General features: G+C 46.4%; 1 protein-coding gene across 1 annotated transcript in view; it reads right to left on the bottom strand.

Annotated features, from left to right (window-relative positions):
- EXT1 (exostosin glycosyltransferase 1) overlaps positions 1-20,301 on the bottom strand; it is a 177,734-nt gene extending 157,433 nt beyond the window's left edge. The window contains exon 1 of the mRNA XM_021546410.3: positions 19,141-20,301. Within this exon, the coding sequence (XP_021402085.1) occupies positions 19,141-20,087 (947 nt within the window). The 5' untranslated portion in view covers positions 20,088-20,301. The remainder of the gene's footprint in view (positions 1-19,140) is intronic.
- Between the last annotated feature and the right edge of the window lie 7,261 nt (positions 20,302-27,562).

Below are 27,562 nucleotides of genomic sequence, written 5' to 3'. Positions count from 1 at the left end.
GTTTAAAAATACATCCTGCACATCATTTTTATCATGTTTAAAAGAAAATCATACTCTTTAAACCAGAGGCCTGGCTGCAGCACCTAGGAAGCCTGTGGTGCAGATGGCATCTCCCTGCAGGCTATCCCCCTCCTGCCTCCATACTGGTTTCATACCAGTTTCAGGTGACATGGCACCTGAACAAAGTTGGATGCCTCAGTGTATAGTTGTCTCAGTAGAAACCCTGCCAGACATACCTAAGATGATCACGCTTTGGTGTTTTGGTTTGGTTCATAATGAAATTTGGAGCAAGTTTTGTGCTTTGAAGCCACATGCTTCTGGTGCACCATTCAGCACTGAGAGATTTCAGATTCAGTTTGTTTGTGAATCTAGATGTCAGACACAAATGCCCTCACACCAGAAGTTCTCCAGGTCAACATGAAGGTGTTTCAAGCCACAATGAGCATTTCTGTTGCAGGTGTATTTGTTTCAACTATAACACATTAAAAATTGAGATAGTAACCTTCTCACCTCCTCAGTACCCAAACACTGTAACCCTACTTCTAACAAACATGAGAGGAAACAGAGCTGAGAGGGTAGAAAAAGCTTTTATAATAAAAGATGCAGTGCTGCTTTTCTAATTCTTAATTCTCCCCCTTCTTCCATCCTTGGGTTTTCACACAGAGTATTTATTTCCTTGAGAGCTCCTTAATGCTCACCCTGCTTCTCTTAATGCCCAGATGTCTCACCCATGGCACTGGGCCACCCCAGCAGACAGAGGTCATCGCACACACCCTGGTACAGCTCAACCAGAGACCCCTTTTTTTGACAGAAGCAGGCATAAACCTTCACACCCTTGATCATGAGTATGCCCTCTGCTACAAGGAGTGTATTTGACTGTTTAAGGGTATTGTTTTTTTTCTAAGCCACTCCTACTTCAGGGTCATCTTATTATCTCCCCTTAACGACAAAAATTACAAGATCTCTCAGCAGAATAATTCCTAACAAAGATGCTGATAAACAGAAATAGGTCAGACAACAGCTCTGTGTATACTTAAGAAAATATTGCATTGTCTGCAGCCTCCAGCTCTTCACTTTGGTTTTTCTTTGGAAGCTCAAAGATGGCATCTTTGTCAATGCATTTTTCTATCTCAAACACCCCCATTTATTGCTATTTGCCTGTAAAAACACCAGTAACTGAGAATATATCCTCTGCCAAAGGCAGCTGTTGCCTTGATTGAATCCTTTTGCACAGCAGCCTACACCTGACAGAAGTACATCTGTCCTTTCCTTCACTTGTTTCCAACCTACCCAACAGTCAGGTGCACACAGACAGCACCTACATGAAGATGTTTCATCAGGAGTATACCACTGACAGCAAACTGCCAGTATTCAGTAAAACCCATCCAGAACACAGCTGCATTTCAGCACCAGATCTTCGAAGTCTCTTTTCCTCCTCTCTTCTTTCCACTGGTCTTGTTCTACCCAAGTATTTTCCCCCGGCAGTTGTAAGGAAAAGCAGATACAAGAATACACCATTCCCACTAATGAATTCACTCGGTCATGTCACTAACTTAACTGTACTGTAGTATTCCTTTGGCAGCTTCTCCCACCATAATGTAGTAACATCTCGCCACCGTCCCAAGTGAGCTACAAGGGTTCCGTTTATCACGTTGCTTTATTCCCACACCAACCACCTGAAATGCTATCCTGCTTGACTCTTACTGCCCTGTAATTAAAAACACAATCAAGATGAGAGTAGTCAATATCCATCAAAGCTTTCATGACCAACCCAGAGACATAAGGTCAAATTAAGAAATCACTGCATGGGAATACTTACCAGTGGTACCCTCATTACAGGCAAACTGGGCATTAATCATGAAGTCCTAGATAATGATTTTAGCCTTTTGTAACATAGAAATTAAGTCAAGATTATGTAAACAGCTGGCCTTTAACAATAATAATAATAAAAAAAACCCAACCCAACCTCTGGCTATGAACACAGTTGCCTTACCTTGCAACAGGGACCTTTCACTTACTGTCCTAAGCGTTCAAACACAAAAATCTGGATCTTTCCTCCCCACACTTTAAATATTTTTCCAGACTATTCCCAAGTTTCCCCTTTTAGCATTCCCTAAGAAACAGCTACACTCACTGTCCTGCTATTGCTATAGACATTCAGGCTCAGCTATGGATAAAGTTCAGAGGAGTGGCATGAGTATGCAGAAGGGGATCTGGCAACCAGACTCTTGGGAAACCTGAGCTTCATTTTCTGATCTGCATCAGCTTCCAGGAAAACCTCAGTGAGCTGCTTGGGGCTGCCACCTCCTAAAACCCAGCATCTGAGGCAACAATGGCATACAATGCCTCCATCCCTTTCACCTTTCCCTTCAGCATGCTTTTCTGGGCCAACTCAACTACATGTGGGAAGATGCCATCACTCATATTTGGGCTGACACCCTGAATGCAATGAGAACCCAAAGGAATCACCTCCCAGTAAATGTAAATCACAAATACACAATCTTTTATCTCCCCAAACCACAGTCCCAGGCTTCTGGCATCAGTCCTACAAACACCCTCACCCTTTTAAGAGTTGGATAGAGGGAACATATAATATTCCCCAGTACCAGGCCAGGACAGCAAAGTGAGATTTGTGTATGCTGCCTGTTGATGGGGGCAGGGGGGAATTGTGATTGTCTTGTTGTGTACACTGACCTACAGCACCATCATGTTCCTTGACACCAACATGCACCATGCTGATCACCCACACCACAATTCAAGCATGTAACTATCAAGCATGACACCAATCCCATTTCTGCCAAAGCAGCCACAGCACATGGTGTGATATTTGCACTGGCCCTGCTTCTTACCTGGAGGATGCTTGCTCGATCTAGCTAAAGCAGAACTGCTCCAAGAGATTACATTCATCCTGATGCAAAGTCTGGGGCCACAACTTTCCTTGTGCAGCATATCTCATTGACCTTGGCTTTGGAGACCAATTCCCAACTGGAGATCATACTGCTGCAGTAGTGATGCCTGCTCCATCTGCGCCATTGATAGGTCATGGTCACATCTGATCCCACAGACATGCTTAAATAATTTTCTTTTGAGTAAGCTTTACTTCTTACTTGCAGGGATTGCAATGGTGCCTTCCCCTTAAGTTGTTCAAGCCTTCCATTCAGCTCTTGTTTTCTGACAAGCACAAAAAGCTGTCAGAACACACATATCTCCCAGGGCTACAGATGCAGATATTTTGGACCACTCATCCTGAACCTGGAGCCAAGAACCACACAGGGAAATCCACTGCTTGGTGTGGGATTGCAGAAGATCTGAAATACCCTTTTACTGATACTATCATCTCCAGCAGAGCCAGGAGATCCCCTACCTGCCCAAGCTCAAAGGAAAAATATGGAATAGTTTGAAGTTGATGCTTGAAGTGTAAGGGAACAGATCTTCAGTGTGTGTCATACTTCCTACAAAGAGTTTTACAAGCGACTCAAGCTGCCCAAAGTGAATTCAAGCCAGCCCTTTCTTCCCTCCCTTTTTCATCCTGCTTCTTTTCACAGGACCACACTCATAATGATGGAAAAGTTTGAGTGAAAAGTGTCATCTACATAAAGGTTGCCTAGATACTTTGAAGATGCATGCCACAGGATATGTGCAAATAACAGGATTTCACTTTACATTGCATTTAAAAGAAAATGTGCCAAAAGCAATCACTCTGCACACAATGGGTAAGAGAACAAATAATGAGTCCATACCACACTGATAGCAGGACTGAAGCTAAAGGCTTCACTTCATTTGCACTAGTAAACTGAAACAAAATTATTCCTGAGAAATAAGAAGTCTGAATCAGAAGGCATCCAAACTTTTAAATTCAATTCTGTTATTGTGAATGTGAAGCAACAGTGGTCTCGGAACATTCTGGAGACATTAATAAATTAAGGACCAGTAAACTTTCCAGGGAGATATCTCCCTACTCTACACCTAAGTGGAACAATAAGAAATAGATAAAAAATACAACAACTGAATCGATCCCAGATCTTGCATGAAAAAGTAAATGGAACATTATATACTGTGTGGGGGTGACAAACATTTCAGACCATTTGACTTGTAGCTGGACTCTGCATGGCACATTTAGCCGGATGTGGCACATTTAGCTTATAGGTTAGATGAGACTTTGGTGCAAAAGGATGCATTTACACATCAGCCTGCAATGTGGCATCCATCCCCCACTTCTCAGGCTTCTGTTTGAATAGATCAAAGACTTCTGGCCATGGAAAGCAACATCACATAAGGCAGCCCGGAGCCTCCTAACACCTCCCCTGCTGCTGCTGCCGTGCTCGGGCTGAGGACCCAGAGCAGCCACAACAGCGCTGTTAACAACTGAAGTCAGCAATAAGCAGATTTCAAGGAAAATGTTTTTCAAGGAAATTCCTTCAATACAGGGCCGCAGCAGCTCAGCACATGGCCATGTCCAGGCACTGCTGCCACCTAGAAAACAAGACTTGCTGGGGGAGCATCTCCTTGTCCTAGCAGTGGGTCTCTACACCTGGGACTGCATCAAGGCAGCCTCTGCAGAATGAAAGATGCAAGGAATGAGGCATTTGAAGACGATTTTTCTCTCCAAAGTGCTATAATTTGGCAATTTGTTATATGCTCCCAACCCCTTTGTTTCTGAGACTTGCATAACAAAAGCAGCCACTCATCAAGATTCAAAATTACAAGGCTTGTCCTGCAGAGAAAAAGCAATACCTAAGTCGTATCTGGTTTTGAGAAGGCTACAATTCACATAAAAGCTGAGTGAAATTCTCTTCTATCACTTTAACTGTGCACAGAAGAGGAGCGAAGCAAACATACTCACTCCAAAGCTTGCTGAAGTTGAAGGTGCTCTGCAGCCCCACAGCTTTCAGCTTTCATTACAGAAAAGTGGATTCTTGCTTACTATTAATTTAAAGAAAAATAAAAAAGTAATAAGTTCAGACTGTGAGTTTTCTAAAAGGATTTGGTTTTCACACTTCATCTTTAGACAGCCGTAAGCCACTCACGTCTCACCTAACTATCTAACTGGTTTAGATGATCTGGTTTCACTTTTTTCCAGACAAAAGCATGTGGCAGCAGGTAGGACTTTGCAGGGTTAAAGCAAGCCAAAGGCAAGCAAAATGGCATAGCTGCCTACAAACAAATAGCAAGCAGCAAATCTAAGGTGAAGTGAGTCTAATTAGCTCTTCAAAACTGCTGAATCCTGAGCTGGGAATCCTGACGACCACTGGAGGTGGATCAAGCCAGCAATACTCTGCGAAATGAAGGTACATAGCATTTAAAGTCTGTTCAGTAATGCAGTGAGGGCCAAATCAAGGAATCCTACACACATCCAAGCATGAGCACAGACCCAGACACCTGTCCTTCACACTGCCAAGGATGAGACATGTGCAGAAAGGGCTCAAACCAAATTTAAGGCCTGTAGCTCAAATACTGAATTGTTCGTGTAGCCCACAGATTTTTCTCCCTCTTACTTTACCAAAGCTTTCAAATAAAACCCATTGTTTGTAAGGGAAAAATTTCTAAACACAACAGAAAGACTATTCTCACCTCTAGAGATCCAGTAGTGCTATCACATACATGCATTCACACCACCTTCTACCTTAACACACCAGGGTTTAAAACAGTGCAATAACTGATTCTCTGTTAATCTGTAGAGGGGGTAAAACCATCTTACAACTAGACAAAAACAAGGCAGGAACAAACTCGTTCCTAGGCTTATAAAACAAGCCTTTACAGATAATTATGTTTTATTACTTTTCATTTTATGAGGATTGTGTTATACAAAACAAATACCAGATGCCTATTTGTTGCATTTGGGGGAGAGGCAGAATCTCCACAAATATTGCTGTAAGCAGCCCTGCTTTTAATTAAATACAATAAATGCATAAAAATCAATACTGTTGGAAACCAGTAGGTAGGAAGTAAATGGATGAACTGCAGCTGCTGGAAAATGCCCTCCCCTCCAAGCTCTTGCAGCAGGAGCAGCCACTCACCAGCCTATTGCTCAGGGTAGGAGCTCTCTGAGCTAGGCTCCTTACACATTTCCATTTAATACTACTTTTGTTAGCGACACCCATGCACTCAGTCAGGAAAACCTGCAAATAAAAGTCAAGTTCTTAAAGATGGAATAAAGATGGAGAAAGAGGAGAGAGAAGGCAAGGACATGTAAAGGGATTTCTGGCAAACTTAAAGCAACCATCCAAAATCTGATGTACCCTTCTACTGTTAAAGTTGCCAGATTCATACAAAACACTCCCAAATGGCCTGACAGAGGTGCAGGACAGGCCTCTATGCCTGAGATGAAGGACGTGCATCTGAAACACGTGGACACAACCACAGACAATAACCAGCAAAAATGGGTAGCAGTTCCTAAAGGCCAGTAAAACACAGCCAACTTTCCAGCAACTACCAGATGTCAACCATCCACCTCCCCAGAGGCACCACTAAGAAATCTATTTCCTATTTTCAATGGTGGTTTCCTTTTTCATTCTAAGTGCATTATGATTCAATCATGGGGTGACAATAGACACTTCTTTACTTAAGGCTGATACCAGCCCTACATTGTAAATCAAGTTTTCAACACCATGTCTGATAATACTTTAAAGTTTTGCAGAGGAGACTGAAATTGTGTACACAGAATCTCACTGCAGTGAGGGGTCAGCTTACTTTTTTTTTTTTTTAAGGAGAGATTTTTTAAGATGTGGTGCAGCAATAAACACAAGGTAAGCAGCAGTTGGATGGTTTCCATGCTTTGCTGCTCATTTTCAGGTTTCCATTTGTTCTATTTATCAAAGCTGAGAGTGGGTCTCTTCTACTATCCTCCACCAGTGCATATCCTCAATCCACTTCTTAATCAAGTTTGTTTACAAATATTCATTAAATTCCATACTTTATTGGCCCAGTCAGTTAACTGTTAGACCATGGTACCACAAGCTGCAATTACGGTAATCAGTGTATTAATTATTGTGAAACATGGTTACCCTGAGACCAAAGTTAAAGTAACAACTATTGCTATAACCAGTGACTACACCAACAGGGCACCCAGGGATCACACCACTATCTCTAAATTCTTAAATCACCAGTTTTAGATCCAAACAACACACACACACACTGCAATAACAACACAATAATTCACACACAGTGAATTATTTTACTATTACCTGTGTTACAAAGAATTTTCATTAAAAATGAAGGAGCTTTTTTCTAAGAAGGGTTATTATCACAGGTCATCAGAAATAGCTAATAAACAAAAGATGAAAAGCTGTTTTCACTGCAATTCACTAATGTTGTGATGCAGAAAGTAAAGAGATAAGCACCCTGGTTATTTTGGTTCTCAGCAACAGTAACAGAAATGGGCATCAGCAGGCAGTGAGGAGGAGTCCTGTCAATTAATGGCAATGATTTTTTGACAACTTCAGTGCAAACAGTTAAGACAAGGACCAGGTCCTCCTGCACAAATACAGAGCAAGAGTCGACCCAGACCTTGGGGTGCTCAACTGCCAAGCTCCACAGTGAAGACAAAGGAGGATCAGAGGAGAGGCAACAGCTGAGAAAATACCCAACCCCATGGCTCCATGTCAAGAGACATGCACAGAGTTTAGAGATGAGTGGGAATTTGGGGCTTCTACTGAGCTGAGGGGACCTAAAGCCTTCACAATGGGCACAGAGCTCAGGAAGCAGCATCCATGTTTGGCCAAGAGAGGGGTGCTCCCTGCCCCAGCCAAGAGGTCCCTTAACAACAGGTTCTCAGGGTCTCTGACCATGCAAGGCCCAGCTGGGGACAACCAGATGCTGCTCAGACCTTCCAGCTCTCATCCTGCCTCCAGCAACACTGAAACAACACTGACAGGCAGATGGGACAAGAATGTGATGGGCTACCTTCAGTTGAAGATGAACAAACAACTACCTGCTATTAGTATTACAAGTACCAACTTAGGTACTTGTCCTCTTACACACCACATCTGCAAAAGCCATATTCCAAGGAACAAAGCTAAGATTTTATTGCTGGTCTCTGTAAGTAAATTTTGGGAAGGCCGTAGAAAAGTAATTGCATTTGTGTGCACGCAAAGTCACAAATTAACCCCAGGAACTCTGTTTATGGCAGGGGGGGTCATTTACCAGGAGAGGTGAGAGCTGCAAGCACACGTACCCCTGACTTTGATGTGTCACCCACCTGCCTTCCCACAGCTCCAGCCGCTTGTGTGCTTTGATTACCCGAGCTGAGCTTTCCCCACCACCGCTTCACTCAGCTGCTTTCATCTTGCCACAACAGTGCCATGAGAAGAAAGAGGGAGAGGGAAGAGGGTGAGAAAGAGAAATAAAAAGAGAAAGATTTGGAAAAGTCAGCTTGGTAGAGGAATCTGGAAAGAACTCACATGCTGTCAGGCAGAGATGAAAGCACTAGAAATAAGGGATGGGTCACACACTTATTAAAATGGTGGCTTGATTCTAATATGGAAAGCACATCTTTAGCACCTGCTTGAAATCACTCCCATGAAAGAGCCACCCAACAATCTGGGACAGCTAAATTCAGCACTGTTTTTATCTTTTGTCAAATACGCATAAAAGCTTCTGAAGACAACTGTCCAACATAAAACTGTAACAAAAAGTATTTTAAAATCTCATTTTAACTGACCCACAAGCCAGACTGACAATCAAGCCTGAAGTGATGCCAAGCAGTGAAGAGAAACCTAATGCCAGCCTGAATTAAAACTTGCATAACTGTAGTAAAAAGAAGTAGGCAGGGAAAGGAGACGAAGAACAGTTACGAAAATGCAGGACTGCCTGAAATATTTCCCTGTCTTCAAAAAATGTCGCCTTGAAATTCCTACCTGCTTCATTCACCTTGCTGCTATCACATTTTTTATTATCCTCAATTTTGAAAATTTGTCTGGCACTTAGTATGCAGGAGCAGTGCACAGGAATAGATCCTGCTGCCATAGATAATGCAGTTCTAAGGGAAACCCATCAATTGTTAATGGCCATGCAAATTGTTGAAACTAGAGAGTTATTCACAGTTATCTCGCTGTGATTTGGTAAGTGTCCATGCCTGATGTGATCACTCACTTGATATATTATTCCATTACAATTCAAGTAGTAGTCTTAGCTTTTGGGTTTAGAGAAAAAAAAGTGTAAGGGAGTGTGGGTGAAGGGATGTTATTTGTTTTAAATTATTTTAAACAGTTATACACACCTTCTTATGTAAAGTATGATAAATCCCTTCCTGCGACTACAGTCATGCCTTACTGAAACATTTAAATCCCTCCGATCAGAAACTAAAGGAGCTTAGCATGCAACTTTAGACCATGATCCTGCGAAGCACTTTCTTATGTTTCAACCATACACATGGTGCACACATCCTTTGTAGCACTGGATCTTCCAGCTGCAGTTTTACAATTCCTGATCAGGGTTTTCTACTGCTTATGCAGAAATTTGCTGGCATTTAATAAGCTATAGGCGTCTCCTCAAATCCATAATGCATTCACTCTCTTGTAGCAGCAGCAACCTACTGATCATTAATTTTCAGCTTTATTGCGGCTCCAACATTTCAGACGCTTTTTTTTTGCATCTTGTCTGAGATTTATTACTTTTAGCAAAGTGTACTTCAGTTTTTTCTATTTTGTTTGCTGATTTTTAAACCACCCTTAAGGGGGAATTGTTACTATTCTTTATAAAATAATTCTGAAATCACTGTATTAAAAAATAAATCCTATAATTATGTTTCCCATTAGGATTAGATAAATTACATTTAATTAAAAGAAAAATCTGCTAGCACCCACCACAATTGTTGGTGGCAAACTTGTAAGATTAAACATTCATGTGTTTATCTTCCTGAAGCAGCTGATTGAGTCTACAAGCAGACACGCCAAAACAAGCCTTCAGAGATATAAATTCAGACATTATAACAAAAATTTGTCCTTCCCTTCAGACACAGATTCTGATTTTTAGAAGCAGCCTCTGAATTTATTCTTGACTACAAAAACTATGATTCTGATGGGTACTAACTATGATTCTTTCTGGTAGTAACACACTGAACTACCTGACTGTATCAGGAATTCCATTATTATGATAAAATGTCTGCAATTATTTGCCAGGGAAAAAAACAGTATCAGAAGTCAAGATCTTCTAGGAGAATGAAGAAAAACAGGATTCCTACCCATACACTGTCCCTGTTTCCCACATTGGCTGTTGGTCAGGTGATGTTCTCCATCAGCCTGAAGGCTGCAGGGGTCATAACACACACTGCAGCTCTAGCAAACTATTTATACTATGCTCCTTTTTACAGCCTCAGAGAACTAATTATTAACGGGACAGGATCCCCCACAGACACACTCAGCAAACACTACGGTATGCGATTTTCCTTTAGGAATTTACTGCTATGCGCAGGCCGTCAGCATCACGCTCTCAATTTTGTTTAGGAGCTGAAGAATGATTGATCTTATTGATTTGTGTCAACAGTCTGACATGGCCATATCGACCAGCTGTAATTTTGTAGGAGGAGCTGGGACGGGAACTGGAGATTGCATTCTCTGTGGCACATCACCCTGCCCAAAGAGAAAATGATGTTAGAGATGCTGGTACAGCCATCAACGGGACCGCACTGGGACTCGAACCGACACAAGTGAGTGCCAAGAGATTTCCCATAACCGTGTTTACAGCAAATCCACTCCTAAACACCCAAATGTATAATTATAATCTATTATAATTATGCAAAGAAGTAACATTTCAGAAAGGCCTTCTCATTTCCCATTCTTAGCATTCAATACTTTTGTTTTGCAGCCAATCAACTAAATTAGCCTTAATTCTGTTTCATTCATAAACATAAAGAGGATATTAGAGGGGGAAAAAGTGAATAAATGGGAAATTCACTTAGGAACCCAGGAATTATTTTGTTCTCATGTTTTTCTGGACTACAAACCATCATGGAGAAATAAGGTAACTTAGAGAAGCTTTACTGAATTTGCTAACTGCACCGCAAGAGCCCTTGGAGGAGTTATCAGGAATAACAGCACTTCAGTGCCTGGAAAAGCAGTGGTCTTCAGCACCAGCTGAGTGAAGCAAGGAGAGTTAAAAGGTTCATATACAAAACATGTCCTCACCCAGGACAGGTAAAACCCCAAAAAAGCTTTAGAGGCTATTTGTCCTCACCAGACACACAGAGAAGAGCTGCTTTATACTGCTTCTGACAATTGTCACCTTTCATTGGAAAATCATTTTAAACCTACGCTCACTGATGCTTCCTGAGAACAGAATACAGAAAATATAAATTAGTAGTATTTCAGTTTTACACAGGCTCTAAATATAAAGCACTGAAGTAAACCTCCAAAATGCTTAGGAAAAGCAAAGACTCCTTTCCATTTTAAAAGCATATGGAAATGTAAGTATGGTTGCCAGTGGCAATCCTGATGGTCAGACTGCAGTCTTGAGATATCCAGGCAGGAGAAGGCAGGAGCTCCTGCGACAGCCCTGCCAGCACCTCACTTCTCCCAGGGACTGCAGAAGGGTTGAGAAGTCTGTCTCACTGGAGTATGAAATGGGAGCCTGATTGAGCCAACACAAACATCCCACCCCTACCACCTTTCAGGGAACACCCATTCAGCATCCTGGCCAAGGAGACAGCACTGAACCCCCTGAAAAACTGAAGCTAAATCTCAGCAAGAACTGGTGGGAGAGAAGTGCAGAAACACAAAATGTTTAAAGAAAACAGCCTCTTCTTCCTCCTATTGTTGAACAGGCCTAACCCTCCTGACTGGCTTACAGTTATGCTTTCTTGTTCTAAGAAATTATAACCTTTTAGGAAGCAAGATTGCACTTGGAAAGCCATCAACCTGGCAGCACTCATACCAGTTTTTTCCCGGCAAAGTAGTTAAGACACATTTTCCTAAGATAGGGCCTGTATTTCTTACAACACTACTTCCCCCTTCTGTTTCATTCTCATTTGGAATTTATTTTTAAACTAGTTTCTCCTGCACCACAGCAGTATGCTGATCTCTCACCTTCAAACACCCTCCCAGGCTATATGGCAGCCGTGCCACAATAATAGGACAGTTTCTTCCCATGCACAGCTGTCAATTGTTACAAATTATAATTTGTTATATAAGTGGAAGAAAGGACTCACACCATTCTCAGGCTAGGATCTTCAATTGCTCCTGTGCACACTTGGTGTCACAGGCACCTCCTGCCACAGCTCTCCCTCCCTGTCTTCTCTAGAGATGTGGGGATGAGTTGTATCAGCATTACGTAGCAGCAATGCTCCCTACAGTTGACTGAGGAGACTTCAAAATTAAGGGCAAAACAGCGATGATACATGTCCTGTTTCCTCCTGAAATTTGGATAGAAAAAGGGCAACACAAAGCCTCACATAAAAGCACAGCATAGGTGGATGAACACAGGAAGAACAAATCTATTGCTCAGTGTAAACCACGAGGTTTTGAAACCTCTATGTCCCAAATACTTGGCAATGTGGAAAGGTGCAGAACCTTAAATATAACCTGAAGTTATATTCACACATTCCCACAAGCTAAACTAATATCCATACACAACATGAGACAAGAGTATAAATCTTGCATCATCATCTAGATATAGCCAAGTCCATGAGAAGTCAATCACCTTAGCAGTTCAGAAAATAGCATTTAACTCCATTCACAGGCCAGTTATCCATGTACCTACCAATTATTCTTCTCTGGTTAGCAAAACAGTTTGTTTACCCAAGACTACAAAACTCTGTGGATTTTCTGAAAGAAACCCTTCAGAGAGAAAAGGAAAACAATCACAGATAATACTCCAGAAATCATCAGATTACAGCACATTCTCTTGACTCACATCTGTTGAGTAAATAAGTGCTTCATGCAGACCAGTTTCATCTACTTCCCTCTCCCGCAAGCAGCTGCTGGTTTACTTTCCAGTGAGCTGTTCCAGGACTATATGTGGGGCAAAAGGATTATCTCCAGCAGTCTTTTTCAATTGGGTTTGTCTCAAGCCAGAACTCCTCTTGTTCAATCCCATTCTCCCGGCAACATGCACTACTTAACAGATGCATGGATGCAAACAGGGCCACGGCTGAGAACACCCTCAATGCAGCAAGGAGCAGCGGGCAGCTGCACAGAACCCACAAGGGAATCCTAAATTCAGCCACCTCTCTCAGGAGCAGTTTCAGTTACTTTAGGCCACTACAAAATGTCCTGCAAAAACGAGACTTTGCCTTGTGAAATACCCAGCCAGGGAGGGTAAGAAGGCAGGAACACCAAGGAATGCTCTGAGAACCTTCTTGCTGAGGCTACCTCACTGGAGGCACAAGAGGACTTTCTCTTGCCAGAATAAGTAGCTGGAACTGTTACTCAGCTCAGTTCTGATCTGGGTTCAACAAGCCCTTGAAACTACTTGTTTCCAGATTAAGTCTACTTAAAATGATGACTCAGATAATTTATTTCTTTGAATTTTGTTCTATCATCAAGCGTCTCTTCAATGATGAGTATTTATCAATAAACTATCCTAGATCAATTTTCCTAGGCAGGAAAAATAAAAGCAGAGTCCCTCAAGCTGTGAAAACTGTGTTCCCATACATTCTGCATGCAGAAAACATCTGCTGCAGACCAGATCACCCATCTACTGTAATGCTTTGTCACCACACAGCTTCTTATGAGATGCTTCATAGAAAGGCACAGAAAGGCCTGGGGCAACCAATTATAATAATAACTCACCCCACAAGAAAACTTAATTACTTGAGGTTAGGAGGGTGCCGGGTTTAAGGCCCGCGGGCAGGGTGGGCTCCTCTGCCAGTGCCTGACCCTACACACCCGGCCACACACACAGCAGTGCCCAGCACTGCTCACACGGGGAACATGATCACACACATGGATCCACCCACTCCCACACCTCCACCAGGGAAGAGGGAAGGGCCGTGCAACGACCAGGCTGAGGTTTGCACGGCTGGCTGTGAGCTTAGGGATGCCCTTGTCCCCCATGCTCCCAGTTCCTACCAAAGCATCAGCCTGGAGCCTCTGGAAGCTCCTACTCCTCAGGGCCCTACTTGCATTACATCAGCATCAACAGGCACATAAGGACACTCTGAAATACATAGAGAGAAAGGAAAACCACAATAGAGCAAGTCCTATATTCTCAGACATCCATTAAAGCTTTGTTATTTACCTGTTTATTTCATTTTGGATAAATGTATTGTAAACCAGGCAAATTTCCAGTTTTTCAAAAATCAATATTAAAACGTAGTCTGGTGGGGACAGGTCTCTGTAGGAGCCAAGTTACTCTGGGAAAATGCCTAAGCACTCTCAGTAGTTTCTGAGTTTTATCCAAGCTCCTAAAACAGCTTGGTGATATACAACATGCACTGACTGGTTCCCATCTCATTTCAGATGTCCTGAACAACAGCCAAATGGAACCTGGGTCATTTCTCAGAGACCTGTCCTAAATAGCTGCAAATGAGCTGACTTGTGAAGGCTTTTTAGATGATTCAAAAAATAATCCAGTGAGTGATTGTGGCATTTACATTTGTATTTTAGTACAATACACGGAAGCTCAGTATATTATAAATACAAGAATTACACCTTTGTTTGAAATGTGCACATACATGCATATGGAGTGCTCACATTATCATCACATGTTGGATGGGCAAGCCTAAGCCTTACTTCACATTCTTATGCCAGTCTGCTGAGTGGCAGTCATCCCTCGAGTGTACTTCTACCACTTCTTTTTTTTAGTATGTGTATTTTATTCCTAGTGGAAAGAAAGCAAAACTAAAACCTGCTTTTCTTCCCATTTTGTGCCTATTGCATGACTGCGACCATTACTCATGATTTTCAGGGGTGAGAGGTTCAGATGTGATTGGCACATGTTCCATCAGTAGAGTACACACCAGGTAAACCTACCAGGTATCAATGAAAATGTTCAGCTGGATATATTCTCCTGCAGCACCCTGCCTAGTGCTACTGTGTGCCCTGCAGAAATATCTCCCCAGTGTAAGCATGCAAGGTGCTGCTGCTCTCCCCTTCTGCCAGCAGCCCCAGGTAGATCTGTGAGCAGCTCCTTCCATAGGCTCCTCCTCCACTAGTACATGCCCCCAACCTCCTCTGGCAGAACAAGTCCCACTCACGAGGTCCTGTATGTTTTACCTCCTTTTCTCTGTTCATTCATGATCACACAGGTGTTTTGAGCACTGACCAGTCAAAAAACTTAGTCTATAAAGAACACATCATCATGTTATTTGTCCTCCACCATAGCTCACTTTTCTCCAAAAATATGTTTTTTTCTCACCTTTCTTCCTCCATTCTGCTACTTTCTTTTTTTCCCTTTTGCTTCATTCTCATAATTTACTGTAGAGGGAAGAAGAAAAAGTCTCCTTGAATGAGCTTTTGTTTTTTATGTATGTTTTTTGATACTATCACTGCTACCCTCTCCATTTTCCGAGGGCAGGGCTGCTGCAGGTCAGGGGATATACCACAGACATTACTTTACTTTCGTAGAAAGATTCTCATTTTGGTGCAAACCTCTTCTCTGCATCTGGCTTTACTAGAAGACCACATTCCTCCATTTCTTTTGGTATCCACAGTCATTTATATTACCTTCCAAAAAGTAATTATTTGGAACCAGTTAAGCCTGTATATGAATTCTGCCTTTGTTTAAAACACATTGTACATATGTATATATTTAGACTGTCATTAAATATTTAAGAGGCTGTCTTCAAACTTCAGTAGCAGCAGCTTTTATTCCCTTAACCCTTTGTGAAATGGAAAGCTTGAGGCTAAAATCTTATTGTGGAGGAATGCAGAAAACTCAGCTGCCCTAGTGCTGGGTGACAAAGGCCACCTCTGACAACCAAGGACACTGTAAAGAAAACCAGAGGTTTTCTTTGTTTTCTTTTATATCCTGTTTGCTAGCAGTCTAATCATGATAATGTAATTCATTTTAGTCTGCCTCAGCTTTATCTGCTGAGATGCGTAACTAGGATGCAAATTAATTAGCTGTGACATACAGATGGATCTTTCAATACAATTCACATAGTCAAATACACACATGCCCATCCATGCTTTCCCCAAACAAAGACACTCTACACATTTTTTCAGAGGTCAGGGAGTCACCCTTCTTGGGTTTTTCAATCTCCTAGAGAGGAAACACCACATCCAGCAGACAGGTGAACCTCATGTGAACCCAACACCAAATGTTACATCCTAGATGAAACCCCATCACAAGTAACTTGTGGTCTGTGCAGCCCCAATCCCAATACATCACAACACCACCAACCTGCTAACACCACAAGGCTAGCACATTTTAAATTCTGGTCACCTAATTTACCTGGCTTGGCAAGGCCTCTAACCTAGACCACACCATTCATCCATCATCCTGGCAAGCACTGCTATCTCAAGCCCAGCTCTCCATGGCCAGGGCACCTACACTACTGTATTTCACATGGAGTAGTGTAAATATCACAGCAGAGGATAGGAAAATCAGTACAGAAAAGCACAATATGCAACTCCCAATCCCAATATATGCCAATAGACGTATCCTGGAGAGTATGTTTTTCCTTCTTTTTGATTAAAACCTTGAAGATGCATTGTTAAATCCAAGCCCCAAATGCCTCACAAGAGCCACTCCATGTGCAGTTTTCAAGGCCCAGATCTATTTAGAGACACTTCTTTACAAGCACTACAGCCTCACTGATGATAGGATGCTACTTTACGTGGGTTGAAAAATGGAGTTCCTTCTACAGCTTTCACGGCTGACTTACACATCAGCACAGAAGCATTTCAACTGGACAGCTGTGTCATGCTACCTTGGGGATACGAACCTAGCATATTTTACAAAGGGACTGGAGCACCAGGCGTGGCCCCTACGGGCACAGGGGGCCAGAAGACACAGGCCCTGGCAGGACACGGCGCTGGGAGAGCAGCAGATGGCACACTCGGCTGTGCATCGGCACCGAGGCACAAGTGAGAAGGGGCAGCAGCAAACTCTGCCAGGTGCCCTCACTCCAGTAAGATGTGGGGTCAAAGAGTTGCAGAATCTGCAGCTGTTCGCTAGAGCAAACCCCTTCACCTCAGCAGCTTGACCACAGACTGAGCTTGCCTCAGTTCTCGGAGTGATCTTATTTTCTTAATAGCATCAGTTTTTAGTTCCTGTCTTTTAACAGCAACATTGCAACAAATGTTGAAGCCCCCCACCCCAGATACAGCCGCATCCTAGTGGCTAGTATGTTTTTTGTATGACTAGCACAGCATAGTGGGTACAGATGGGTACATGCTATCATACCCCCTGAAGGTTGCTATATACAAATCTCACCACAATAAGTGCCAAAGACACTTTAGGGGGAGCAGAACTCATAGGGAGAGGTCTATCATGTACTAGACCAAATGGCACAGCTGTAAAAAAATTGGACTCATGTGAAGCTACAAGCAGGTGTATTTGGTTTTATGACAACTTGACAGCACACACACACAGTAGTATACAGCAAATAACCAGGATTTTTCCCATCTGTAAATTAGCTCAAATTGCTCAGATCTAAAACCAAAAACCAACGCACCCTGAAAGTCTGAAATTGTCAGGTCTCCCTTCTTTCCCAAAGCATATATTCCCTGAAGGAGATCACAAGCCACAGGGACTCCCAGGTAACAAATAACATGAGCTTAGTTTAGTATCTCTACTGATCATCTGGCACTGATGCTGTATCACTTCCACATGTGCATTAATTCACCACTCACCCATCAGTGTTCTGAAAATGAATAGGATTAAAACCCCACCGAGTACTGGCACTGCTTTTTCCTCTCCTCTGCAGCAGAATTACAGTAACCAAAAGGTGAGCAGAGTTCACCCAGGCAGTTCATGCAGGCTTCTCGACTTTGCAATGCTGACCTTCCCAGTCTCTTCCCAACCCCCCGGGGATAGTTTCGGTGGAGAAACAGCCAGCCAGTCGGAAATTTTCACCAGTATTAATGCCAACGTAGTTTCTTCCCAAAAGCTCTCCAGGAATATTTTTCCACCAACGTTCCCCTGTGCACCACAAAACCCTCCAGCCGTTGGCTGCTCTGGGTGCAGCTCCACTGCACATCACGCAGCACTGTGATGTGTATGGCTGGTCTCTTTTAATTCAGTGTGTAATTCATGCTACCCAGGAAATAGTCTCATGTGAAAAACTTCATATACAGGCACCTATTCCGCAGCAAACATAGCGGTGGTCGGCATTTAAATAAACTAATCAGCTGCAAACAGCTTAGTCAGCATTGCAATCCTGGAGGTAATTCCCAGAAGCGATTTTCCCGGCAGCTATATATACAAACCTGAAAAGCAGACTGGAAGACAAGGGCAGCAGTACAGCGAGACGAAATTTGGCTTCACAGTGACATTACCAACAAATAAAAATAAAAGTCGAGGAAAGGCAAGCAACCAGGCGCTCACAGAAACACACACTGAGCTCGCATCACTGGTGTATCCTCTGACATATAAAAACGAGAAACTCAGACACAGGACACAAACACAGCCAACATTCCTTCCTTCACTGATACTGCGCTGGTTTGAACTGAGAGAGGAAAAACGGCAAGGCAAGTTACTGGCTTGTCTGTGGAGATACACACAGGTCACATGCCAGGCAGTGCTTTTTGTAGAGGGCATCCCTAGCCATCACCCTCAGCAACCAACCCACTTCGGGAGCCTGGCTCACATGCGACCTGGAGAGAGCTGAGCACTCGTACAAACTTTGTCTCAGGGCGGGGAAGGCACAGGGCATCTGGCCTAAGAGGCGCTGGGGACACAAAAAGCAGTGCCAAATGCCAGCGCATCCTCCAACAGCACCTCCGCCGCTGGCAAGGCTTGGAAAGCCAGCAGGCTGCGCGTGCAGGTCACCAGTCCCTGGGCTGCAGGACCCGCATCGCCCTTCCGCGCCCCCCGCCAGCTCCCCCGGCCAAGGCAGCACCGAGCCAGCCGGCAGCCCCGCGGCTCACGGGAGGAGCCAGCGACTCGCCCAGAGGCGCGATGAATGCCGTCCTCTGGCCACTGCCGGCGCATTGGCACACATCTGCTCCCATCTGCCCGGCGGCCCGGGCCGCCTGCAGCGCAGGGCACGCCGGCATTCCCCGAGGATACAAGCACGGGGAAAGGGCACCGCTCACTTACTTTTCGTATTCGGCGTTGTCTCGATCGCAGCGCGAATCCTTGTGCTTTTGCCAGTCTTTGCCATGCTTGCAGGTGGTCAGGAGGACAACATCCTCTCCGTTATGGACGTGATATAAGGCATTCCTGGTGTCTGACCCTATCCCCGTCAGGTACCTTTTCCCCTTGAATACCAACATGTACTTCCTGAGAGGAGGGATGGTGTTAAACCTCAAAAATCCCTTCTCCCCTCCTGTCCTAGGATGATCCTTAGAAAAGAGCGGGATAGAAACGTCAAAGTTGGGTCTGAAGTTTTCAGTACTGATGCTGGCTTTGGCCAGCATAGCCTGGCCAATGTCGAACCCCACATCCTCAGTGTAGTCGGGCCAGGTACCAGAGTATAAATTAAAAATTAGGTGGTTTCTGCCGTTGTTCCACAGGTGGAGGCTCTGCACCTTGGAGCGGAGGTTGTGCACATACTGGGGCGAGAGCTGGTCTCGGTCCAGCGTGTCCAGGCTGAGGACGAAGAGGCAGGCCTGCCCGGGGTCCGAGGTGTAGAACCGGGAGCCCTCGATAGCGGCCAGGACGTTTTGGTAGCTCTCAGCGATCTTCTCCCCCTTCTGCTGCGGGTACACGTAGACCTTGAAGCCGTTTTTCCTGCACTGGGCGAAGTCGAAGCAGGACTCCATGCGGCAGCGGCGCCCGCGGTAGAGGCCGGCGCTGGAGTCCCGCCGCTGACGGGGGGAGACGCGCCCGCCGCCCTCGGGGCCCGGGCGCTCGGCGGGCGCGAAGGGCCGCAGGGCGTCGGGGAAGCGGGGCCAGGGCCGCTCGGCGCCGCCGGGGCGCGGGCCATGCCGGCTACCGGGCGGCGGGTGCCGGGCCGCCCGCAGCCGCACACCTCCCAGGTACAGCAGCAGGGCAAGACAGGTGCCGGCAGAGAGCAGCGTCAGGTAGCGTTTTTTGGCCTGCATGTGTCCGGCGGGGGTCCGGGGGGCTGCGGAGGAAGGCGGGGGCAGCCCGAGCTCGCCGGGCGCCGCTCTCAGCTCCGCTCCGCCATCTTCCCGCCGGCGAGCGCTTCAAACTCTCTTCGCCCACCTCCGCTCGGCGCCGTTCCCCAAGCCGCCGGCCGCGGCCGCGCATGTGGGCAACCGCCGCAACTTTCTCGCCGCCGGTGTCTCAGGGGCGGCGGGCGGCGGCCCGGCGGCGGCCCGGCGGGGCGCCCCGCATGCACTCAGGGCCGGCCCCCCGCGCGGGGCGGGCACCGGGCAGCGCCGCTCCCACCTTCCCGCCGCTGCCGGCGCTCGGCTCCGCCACGCTCCCGCCCACCCCTCTCCGCCCCGCGCCGCCAGCCCAGCCCAGCCCGGCCCGGCCCAGCCCCGCCGGCTCACAGCCCGCGGCCGCCGCGCCGCAGCCTGACGAAGCCCCGCATCGCCCGGCGCCCCACGCCTGGCCCGGGCGCCGCTCGCTCGCTGCTCGCCTCGCTCCCGCTGAATGGCCCCCAGGACAGAGCAGCGGCGGCGAGGACCCTCCTATTCTCCTCCTCCCTCTCTTTTTTCTCCTCCTCCCTCTCTTGCTCGCCCCTCCTTCCTTCCCCGCCTCCCCCGGGCCGCGGCAGCAGCGGCCGCCGAGCGCCGCGCTCGCCCACCCCGCCCGCCCGGGGCCGCGACCCCCGCCCGCCGCACCCGGCCCGCGCCGCCCCCGCCCCGGCCCCGCGCGCTGACCTCACCCCGCCGCGCACCCCGCGCCCCCATTGGCGGGCGTCACGTCCGGGGGGGCGGGGCTTCCGCCGCGCCCATTCATAACCCGGCGGGCGGGGGGCGCCGCTGCTGGGGCGGCGCTGGGGGCTCTGGGTGGGTGCTGGACGCGCCCGGGGCTGCCCCGCGGGGTGACATCCAGTGAGCCGCGGGATGCATCCAGTGCCTCGGGAGCTCCTTCGCCCCCTGCCCGCGCCGCCGCCTGCCAGTGCAGCCCCCGGCCGAGGGTGCCCCGAGCCGGCTGTCCGCCGGCCGTGCCGGCGCCGCCGCTGCCGCCCCCTGCCGAGTGCGGCGCCGCTATGCTGGAGGGGTCCCGAGGGAACTGACCCAAGCCGGGGCTGAGACCCAAAAGCCCAGTAAGGAGGCGCTTGGTAACCAGCGTTCCGAGTGCTGCGGGCAGGGCTGGGGGCCGTGGTCGCGCCCCGCCATCGCCGGCCGGGATGCGGTGTGGTCGGCATCCCCCGAGCAGGCCCGCCGCACCGCTGAGGCCGCTCCTCGGCGCTGGCAGGCAGCAAAACGATGCTGATAAACGAGTGGTCTGTAGAGAGCTGCCTAAGCGCCCAGCCATCCCCGCAGCTTGTATTTGAGCTTAACCTCATCCCCTCCTTGGCGTTCAGTTCCATCGCCAGCAGCCTGTGTTCTGCGAGAGCCCCCATCACTCGGGCGGGGTGGCCCGTTTGGTGAACCCAGGCTGGAGGGATGACAGGACACAGCTGGGGCCCCAACTTCTTTTGGCACCCACGGTGCTGGAAGGGATGATTGCAGTGCCAATGAATGTATCCGTTTCGGTCCTGCTAGCTCAGCAAGTAATAGTGGGGAAAGCACCTGGGATGGGCTTCAAGGTGCTTGCACAAGACCCCGGATGTCAAGTAACTATCTGATGCTAAAGTCTGTACCAGCGTGTTTTCCTTATTGCTCATATCCTATATTAAAAATGTAATGGATTTGCCTTTCCTGCATTGCAATTCCCCTCTCCAGCTGCCAGATGTAGAGGAGTCTTACACCACCTGAGGGACAGAAATCTTGCATCAGTCAAAAGCTTCCCTACCCCTGCACTCTTCCATGCATGTCCCAAGAATGAGCTGAGGCTGCCGTTGTGTCCTTTCCTCTTCTCCCTGTGCTGGTGCTGAGGAAGAGAAATGTATAATGTGTGTGAAGATTGTGTGTCTTCAGGAAATGTGGCTTACTATGGAAGGGTGCATTACTGATAGAAAAATGTGGGTCTAGCCACTCTTGGCTCCAAGTGTGGAGCCAAGATAAGACAGTTCCCTTCAAAAATAATTTGACTATGGGGAGGACTGTTGCAGGAAGTAGTTGGGAATAATAAGAAAAAGTCTGATTCTGAGAATGAAGTCATATTTGTGACTGGTATAGATTTAGGTACAGGAGTCAAAAATTTTGGACAATGACCCAATAGTGGGGAAGTGTGATTAAATATTAATCTATTCTTTAGCTCTGAAACATTTGTCACAGCTCACATTCCAGAACTGAGATGCTGTTCAGGAAAAAAGAGGTCAGCTTTTTGAAAGGTGAACCAAGGCAGCTTGCAGAGGCATCTTCTGTCAGGCACAGGAAGGTGGAATCTGGAATCCCATTACTGCAAATTTGCTCTGCAAATTAAGCCTCTGGGGACCAGTTTCAAACAAAAAAGGAAGTCTGTGAGCTTTGCTGCCTGTGCCAAGGATGGTAACTGTTGCAAATTGATTTTGAGGATGCAGTGCTGGTGAGCCTGTGGTACCATGGTGCTGCTCCCTGCAACAGGGAAGTGTAGGAGGGAAGTGAAAACTGATGGGTTTCCAGCTGAACTGCCCTGCACTTGAGGTACCCACACTGTTTCCGACTTCACAGCACCAGTGAATGCTTCAGGTTTAAAATATTTGCATATGGAAAAAGGCAATGAGGTTGTCATTTTAGACCACAGATAAATAAACCTCTACAGATCACCACTAGCAGATTTTATCTGTAGGATTTCTGAGTTACAGTCTGATTGCTCCAGAGAGATCTGGATCCCATTGTGCCTGGCAGAACCTACTCCAGGAGATGTGTGTGTGCCTGTAACTGGGGAGAGAGTGGCTATGGTGATCAGTTGCCTTTTTGAAGACCTTTCTAGACTAGCCATCACACGCTGTTCATAACTTTCCGGACTGAAATCAGCCTGTGTCCAGCCCACTTCATTGCTGGTGCTCAGGCACTGTGGGCAGCATGGCAGGAATCACACAGCCAGCCTTCAGTTCTTTGGCTGGAGAGTTATTCACAGCCTGGGCAGGCACTGGAGGCTGAGCACTCCAGAAAAGGAAGCCTACCTTTTTCTGCCTGCAGCTGCCACCTGGCAGGTAGATGATGGAGCAGAAACCAGTGTGTAATAGAAATTCTGCCTGAAGATGAGGAAGAATCAGTGGTGAAAGTGTATTTCAGTGTATCCATGTGGCAAGAACATGAGTAACCAACCCCAGGTTTGTTCTGGCCACTGCTGCATTCTAAGGGTCTGCAAGTTTGCAGGTGGCTTTTGACCCTGGTTCATTACCCTTTGCACTCTTCTAAATAATTTATATCTTCATGTGGCTGACAGTTGTCTGGGAATCTGTCCAAGCCTTTAAATGAAAGGCCAGGAGAGGGAATTGGTTTTCTATTTATGACTTTGTAACTTAACACCTGCTCAATCTGTGGCAAGTCACTTGGGGCCAAATTCTTAGAGAGGCACATTAGTGTTGGCTCCTCATTTTGGGGTCTCTCTTGGTGTCCAGCTATAGCTTTAGATGCCTTCAAAAACTAATTCCTCAGAGTTCCTGGCTCAGCTGTCACTTAAATCTGGAGGTAACTTCCACTTTTTTAATGTGAAAATTTTCCTACTGCTTCACACACTTGAATGCATGTTAGTTTTGATGCTGTTGAGTACCAAATCTGAAGATAGGAACTTGCTTCTTGCACTGAAATCCACTCAAAATATAAGAGGAAAGTCCTCTCACTCTCACCTGTCCCTATCCCCCCCCCCCCTTTTTTTTTTTTTTTTTTTTTTTTTTTTTTTTTTTTTGATCTGGTAACACTGTGATTAAAGTGTTTCCCTTGTAGGAGACCTAAAATCACCCTCACAATTTCCAGGGGAGCATCCTTTCCGAGGGGTGGAATGAGACTCTCCTGCTGAGACTGGCATGTTATAGGTAGCTACCTGAGGTAATCACTGTATTAGACTACCTGTGGGTCTCACATTTCCAGCTAAATGGGACTGATAATAATTTCTTGGCTAATAGAACAGCATGAAAGCTGATTTATCACTACTGTCAAGTGTGTCATGATCCAAGGGGAAAAGGGATAAAAATACAATGGAGCTAAGATGTTTGAAAGGGCTTGTTGACAGACACGTGCAATTAAAAATTGTTACTCTGTTCCATGCTTAGCTCAAATCACCATTCTTTGTGCCGCACACATGCTTTTCCCTGGCTAAGTGCAACAAGTATTTCCCAAGATCAAAGCAAAGCCTTGCAGAACGAGTGGCCTGGAGCTCCAGGCTTGGCTCTGTATTTATAAGCCTGATTTCTACAGATGCCAAGTACCTGCAGATGCCACTTTGGTTTGGGTGATCATACGAAGATTGAAGAGCAAAGCTTTTAGCAGAAGTCCTCACTTGAAGGCTGTGGGAGAGGAGCTGACTCCTATTTCATATTTGTTCACCTGGTGAGAGGCAAAGTCAGTGCTCTCCCTTTATTCAGTGGTCAACCACACCAAGTTAAACTCTGAAAAGCGTTTTTTGAAGTCCACTACCCCCCGTCTGGAAAGAGTTAAGGCTGCCTTAAAAACTATCTCTGCCTTCAAATTGCCCTTACCCAGGGTTGTGGTTCTTTATCAAAAAACAAAGAAAGGGGGGGGGGGGGGGGGGGGGGGGGGGGGGAAGGGAGAAAGAGAATAAAAAATAGTTGTTTGTGGAGTGCTAATTTTCTGTTAAAATTATTCCTCATTGGGGCAAATTGAAGTGATCTTTGCTCCACAAATTGATACTAATGCCATGGTTGCTTATTATGTCTTGGTAATATAACATGGGAATAAAAGTATTGACTCTTACCCATTAAAATAGCAGAGATGTAACTGTTTGAGCTTCAACATTGCAACAGCTGTTTCTCACATCCTCAGAAATAATTGGCTGTTTAAATGTGAGAAAATCACAGTGATTTTATAATTAATTTATTTTTAAGGAAAAATGTAACTGCCCTTTGTTAAGAAGGTGAGATTTTCAGGTGCGTTGGAGGGATAGCAGTGCAGGCACCTAATTTACCAGAATATTACACAGATAGTAAAACCAGAGGTTTATAAATACTAAGATCTTAATCTCAAAGCAGAACTCTGCTGGACAAAAGCCAGAGACATACAAGACATTGCCTAAAACTTGCTATAGGTTTGGGGCCCTGGTGTGCTGGTTACAGAGCAGGATGGCAGTGCTGAGGGTCTGAGTACAAGCAGCTGGGTCTGACAGTAGCATTGTATGAGATTCATTTGAGGATTTAGCGCTCTGTGGCTATTTTGAATGCATCAATTCATAAAAGTCTCTCTTTGGGTCCAACTTAATTTGGAAACAACTTAAATCCATGAACATCTAGAGTGGTGGGGGTGGACTGCCTGAATGCCTGCTCTCAGGTGTGACCAGGACTGGCGGTGACCTGGGGGTGACCAGCAGCAAGGTTCCTGGGTCCCACCTGGCTCTCCCTGCACAGAGCTGACCCAACTCCCCACCTGAGTTTAACTTTTCCCTCCATATCCCCCAGGAAGATACTTGGCCAGCAACTGCTCTGGGGAAGGGCCTCCCCCCTCCCTGTCCTGCCAGGCAGGAGGTCTAGCAGAGTGTCCAAGTTTTAAAAAAAACCGTTTTCCAATTACCATCTGAGTAGGAGTTGCCTTGGGGCAGTTTTCCTTATCTGCTGTTAATGGCCCCATCAATGCCTGAGAGATAACACCGTCCAGGAGGAGGAGGTGATTAAGGACACACCTTGTGACTCATAATGACCCATTGTGAGATGCTCTGCCCAAGGGGAGGAGCTAGGCATTCCCACCTGGATAAAACTGGAGATTTCTACACAGAGGGGAGCCTTTCCACAGGTTCTCTGAGAAGACACAGCAACTACATCTGCCATCCCAAGAGGACTGTAGCTACTCCAATTTGGACTGCTACCAGCACGCTGGCCAGGTTGTATTCTGACTTTGTCAGTAGCCTTTCCCTTTGTATTATTGCATGTATTTTTGTTCTTTTCCCCTTTTCCCAATAAATTGTATTTCTGACTTGGAGTCTCTCACTGGTTTTGCTTTCAAACCAGAACACAGAGGGAAACACGGGCAGCGGGAGAGCGGCTGGGTGGTGGGCAGCATCCTCCCAGAAGCCCTGCAGAGGTGCCATGGGTTAAATCTCCATCTCCAGTTTTGGGAAAGAGCTGGCAAACACTTTCACTTTGTGAGCGAGTTTGTGGCTAGCAATCCCCAAGGAAGGGAAAGGGAGGCATTGAATGACAGCACATGACACCATTCTGTCCCCAGTGTTTCATAAGGGCTTTTTTAATTAGCGCTCTGCCTGTTGCTTCTCCTGGCACGTCCTTGGGTTTTGCTGGTTGTTCCCTTCGCTCCTGTGCTGCATGGAGAGCACATGGAGGCTCGTGCAGCCTGCGAGGAGCCTGCATGTAGCCAGCTGGGCTTTGGCCCCGAGCCTCAGTGGGACAAAGGGTCAGCTCCAAGGGCTCCTCTGGCATGAGCCGCAGGCTCTTTCCCGCAGCGCGTGTTTGCTCTGCAGGCTGCCTAATAATAACTGTCCACTGCAGAGGCAGCCTGGCGGGGGGAAGGCTCCTGGGCGGGCGGCTGCTGTCCCCGAGAGCACCGGCAGCCTTAGCAGAGCCTGTTTATTGGCGTTTCTTTCTTTGAGGAGTAATAACTTCCAGATTTACTCCTTTCTAACTGAGCATCTTTCAAAGTGGGTGTAGAACTATTTAAATAGCTTCTGTGGAGGTGGGATGAGAAATTGCTCTTATTCCATAGTCTGCAATCAGCACCAAACAAGCACTTTTCTCCACTGCACACACAAACAGGAAAGTATCTGCCAGCAGTCTCAGCACTTTAGATCTGATTTTCTGCCCGCTGGTGTAAGACACAAGGAATTTCACTAACATCAACAGAGTTTCAATAGTGTAGTTTTATTTTACTTTATTCTAAATCCAGTTAAATCTCCATTTTTTTTTCACTCTAGGGACTTCTCAGTGACTGTGCTCTGGGAGAAGATGAACCCCCACCCCAGTGTAGAGCCAATGCAGAGCTGCTGCAACTCTTGCTTCCCAGCATAGCTGGGCCATGGCATGGTTCTGCACAACCCTTTGCCTGGGTTTTGGATGGGTCAAGAAACAGCTCTGTGACCCACTTCTTCCTGGACAGCCAGATACATCCTACTGCACCAGAGAGGAGCTTCCCTGCAGGAGGTAGAGGCTATGGATGTCCTGAGGTACCCTCCTGGGATATCTAAAATTGCTTTTCCTGCTCACCTGTGGAAAGACCCTCAAATCCAAGGGCAGGCAGAAAAGACCTTATTAATGAGTGCAAGGCCCCAGACTTCTCCCTGCTTGGATGGAGCAGAAATACAGTGAGGAGCAAATGGTACCAAAAGTCCCACACCCTCAGAGTTGTCAGAGGGGAGACAGGCTCCCTGGTGGCTTCCAGAGAGATCTCCT

This window comes from Lonchura striata, chromosome 1, assembly GCF_046129695.1.
Source record: "Lonchura striata isolate bLonStr1 chromosome 1, bLonStr1.mat, whole genome shotgun sequence".
In the NCBI taxonomy this organism is placed as follows: Eukaryota; Metazoa; Chordata; class Aves; order Passeriformes; family Estrildidae; genus Lonchura; species Lonchura striata.
The sequence above is the reverse complement of the archived record's forward strand: the minus strand, read 5'-3'. Positions and strand labels throughout refer to the sequence as shown.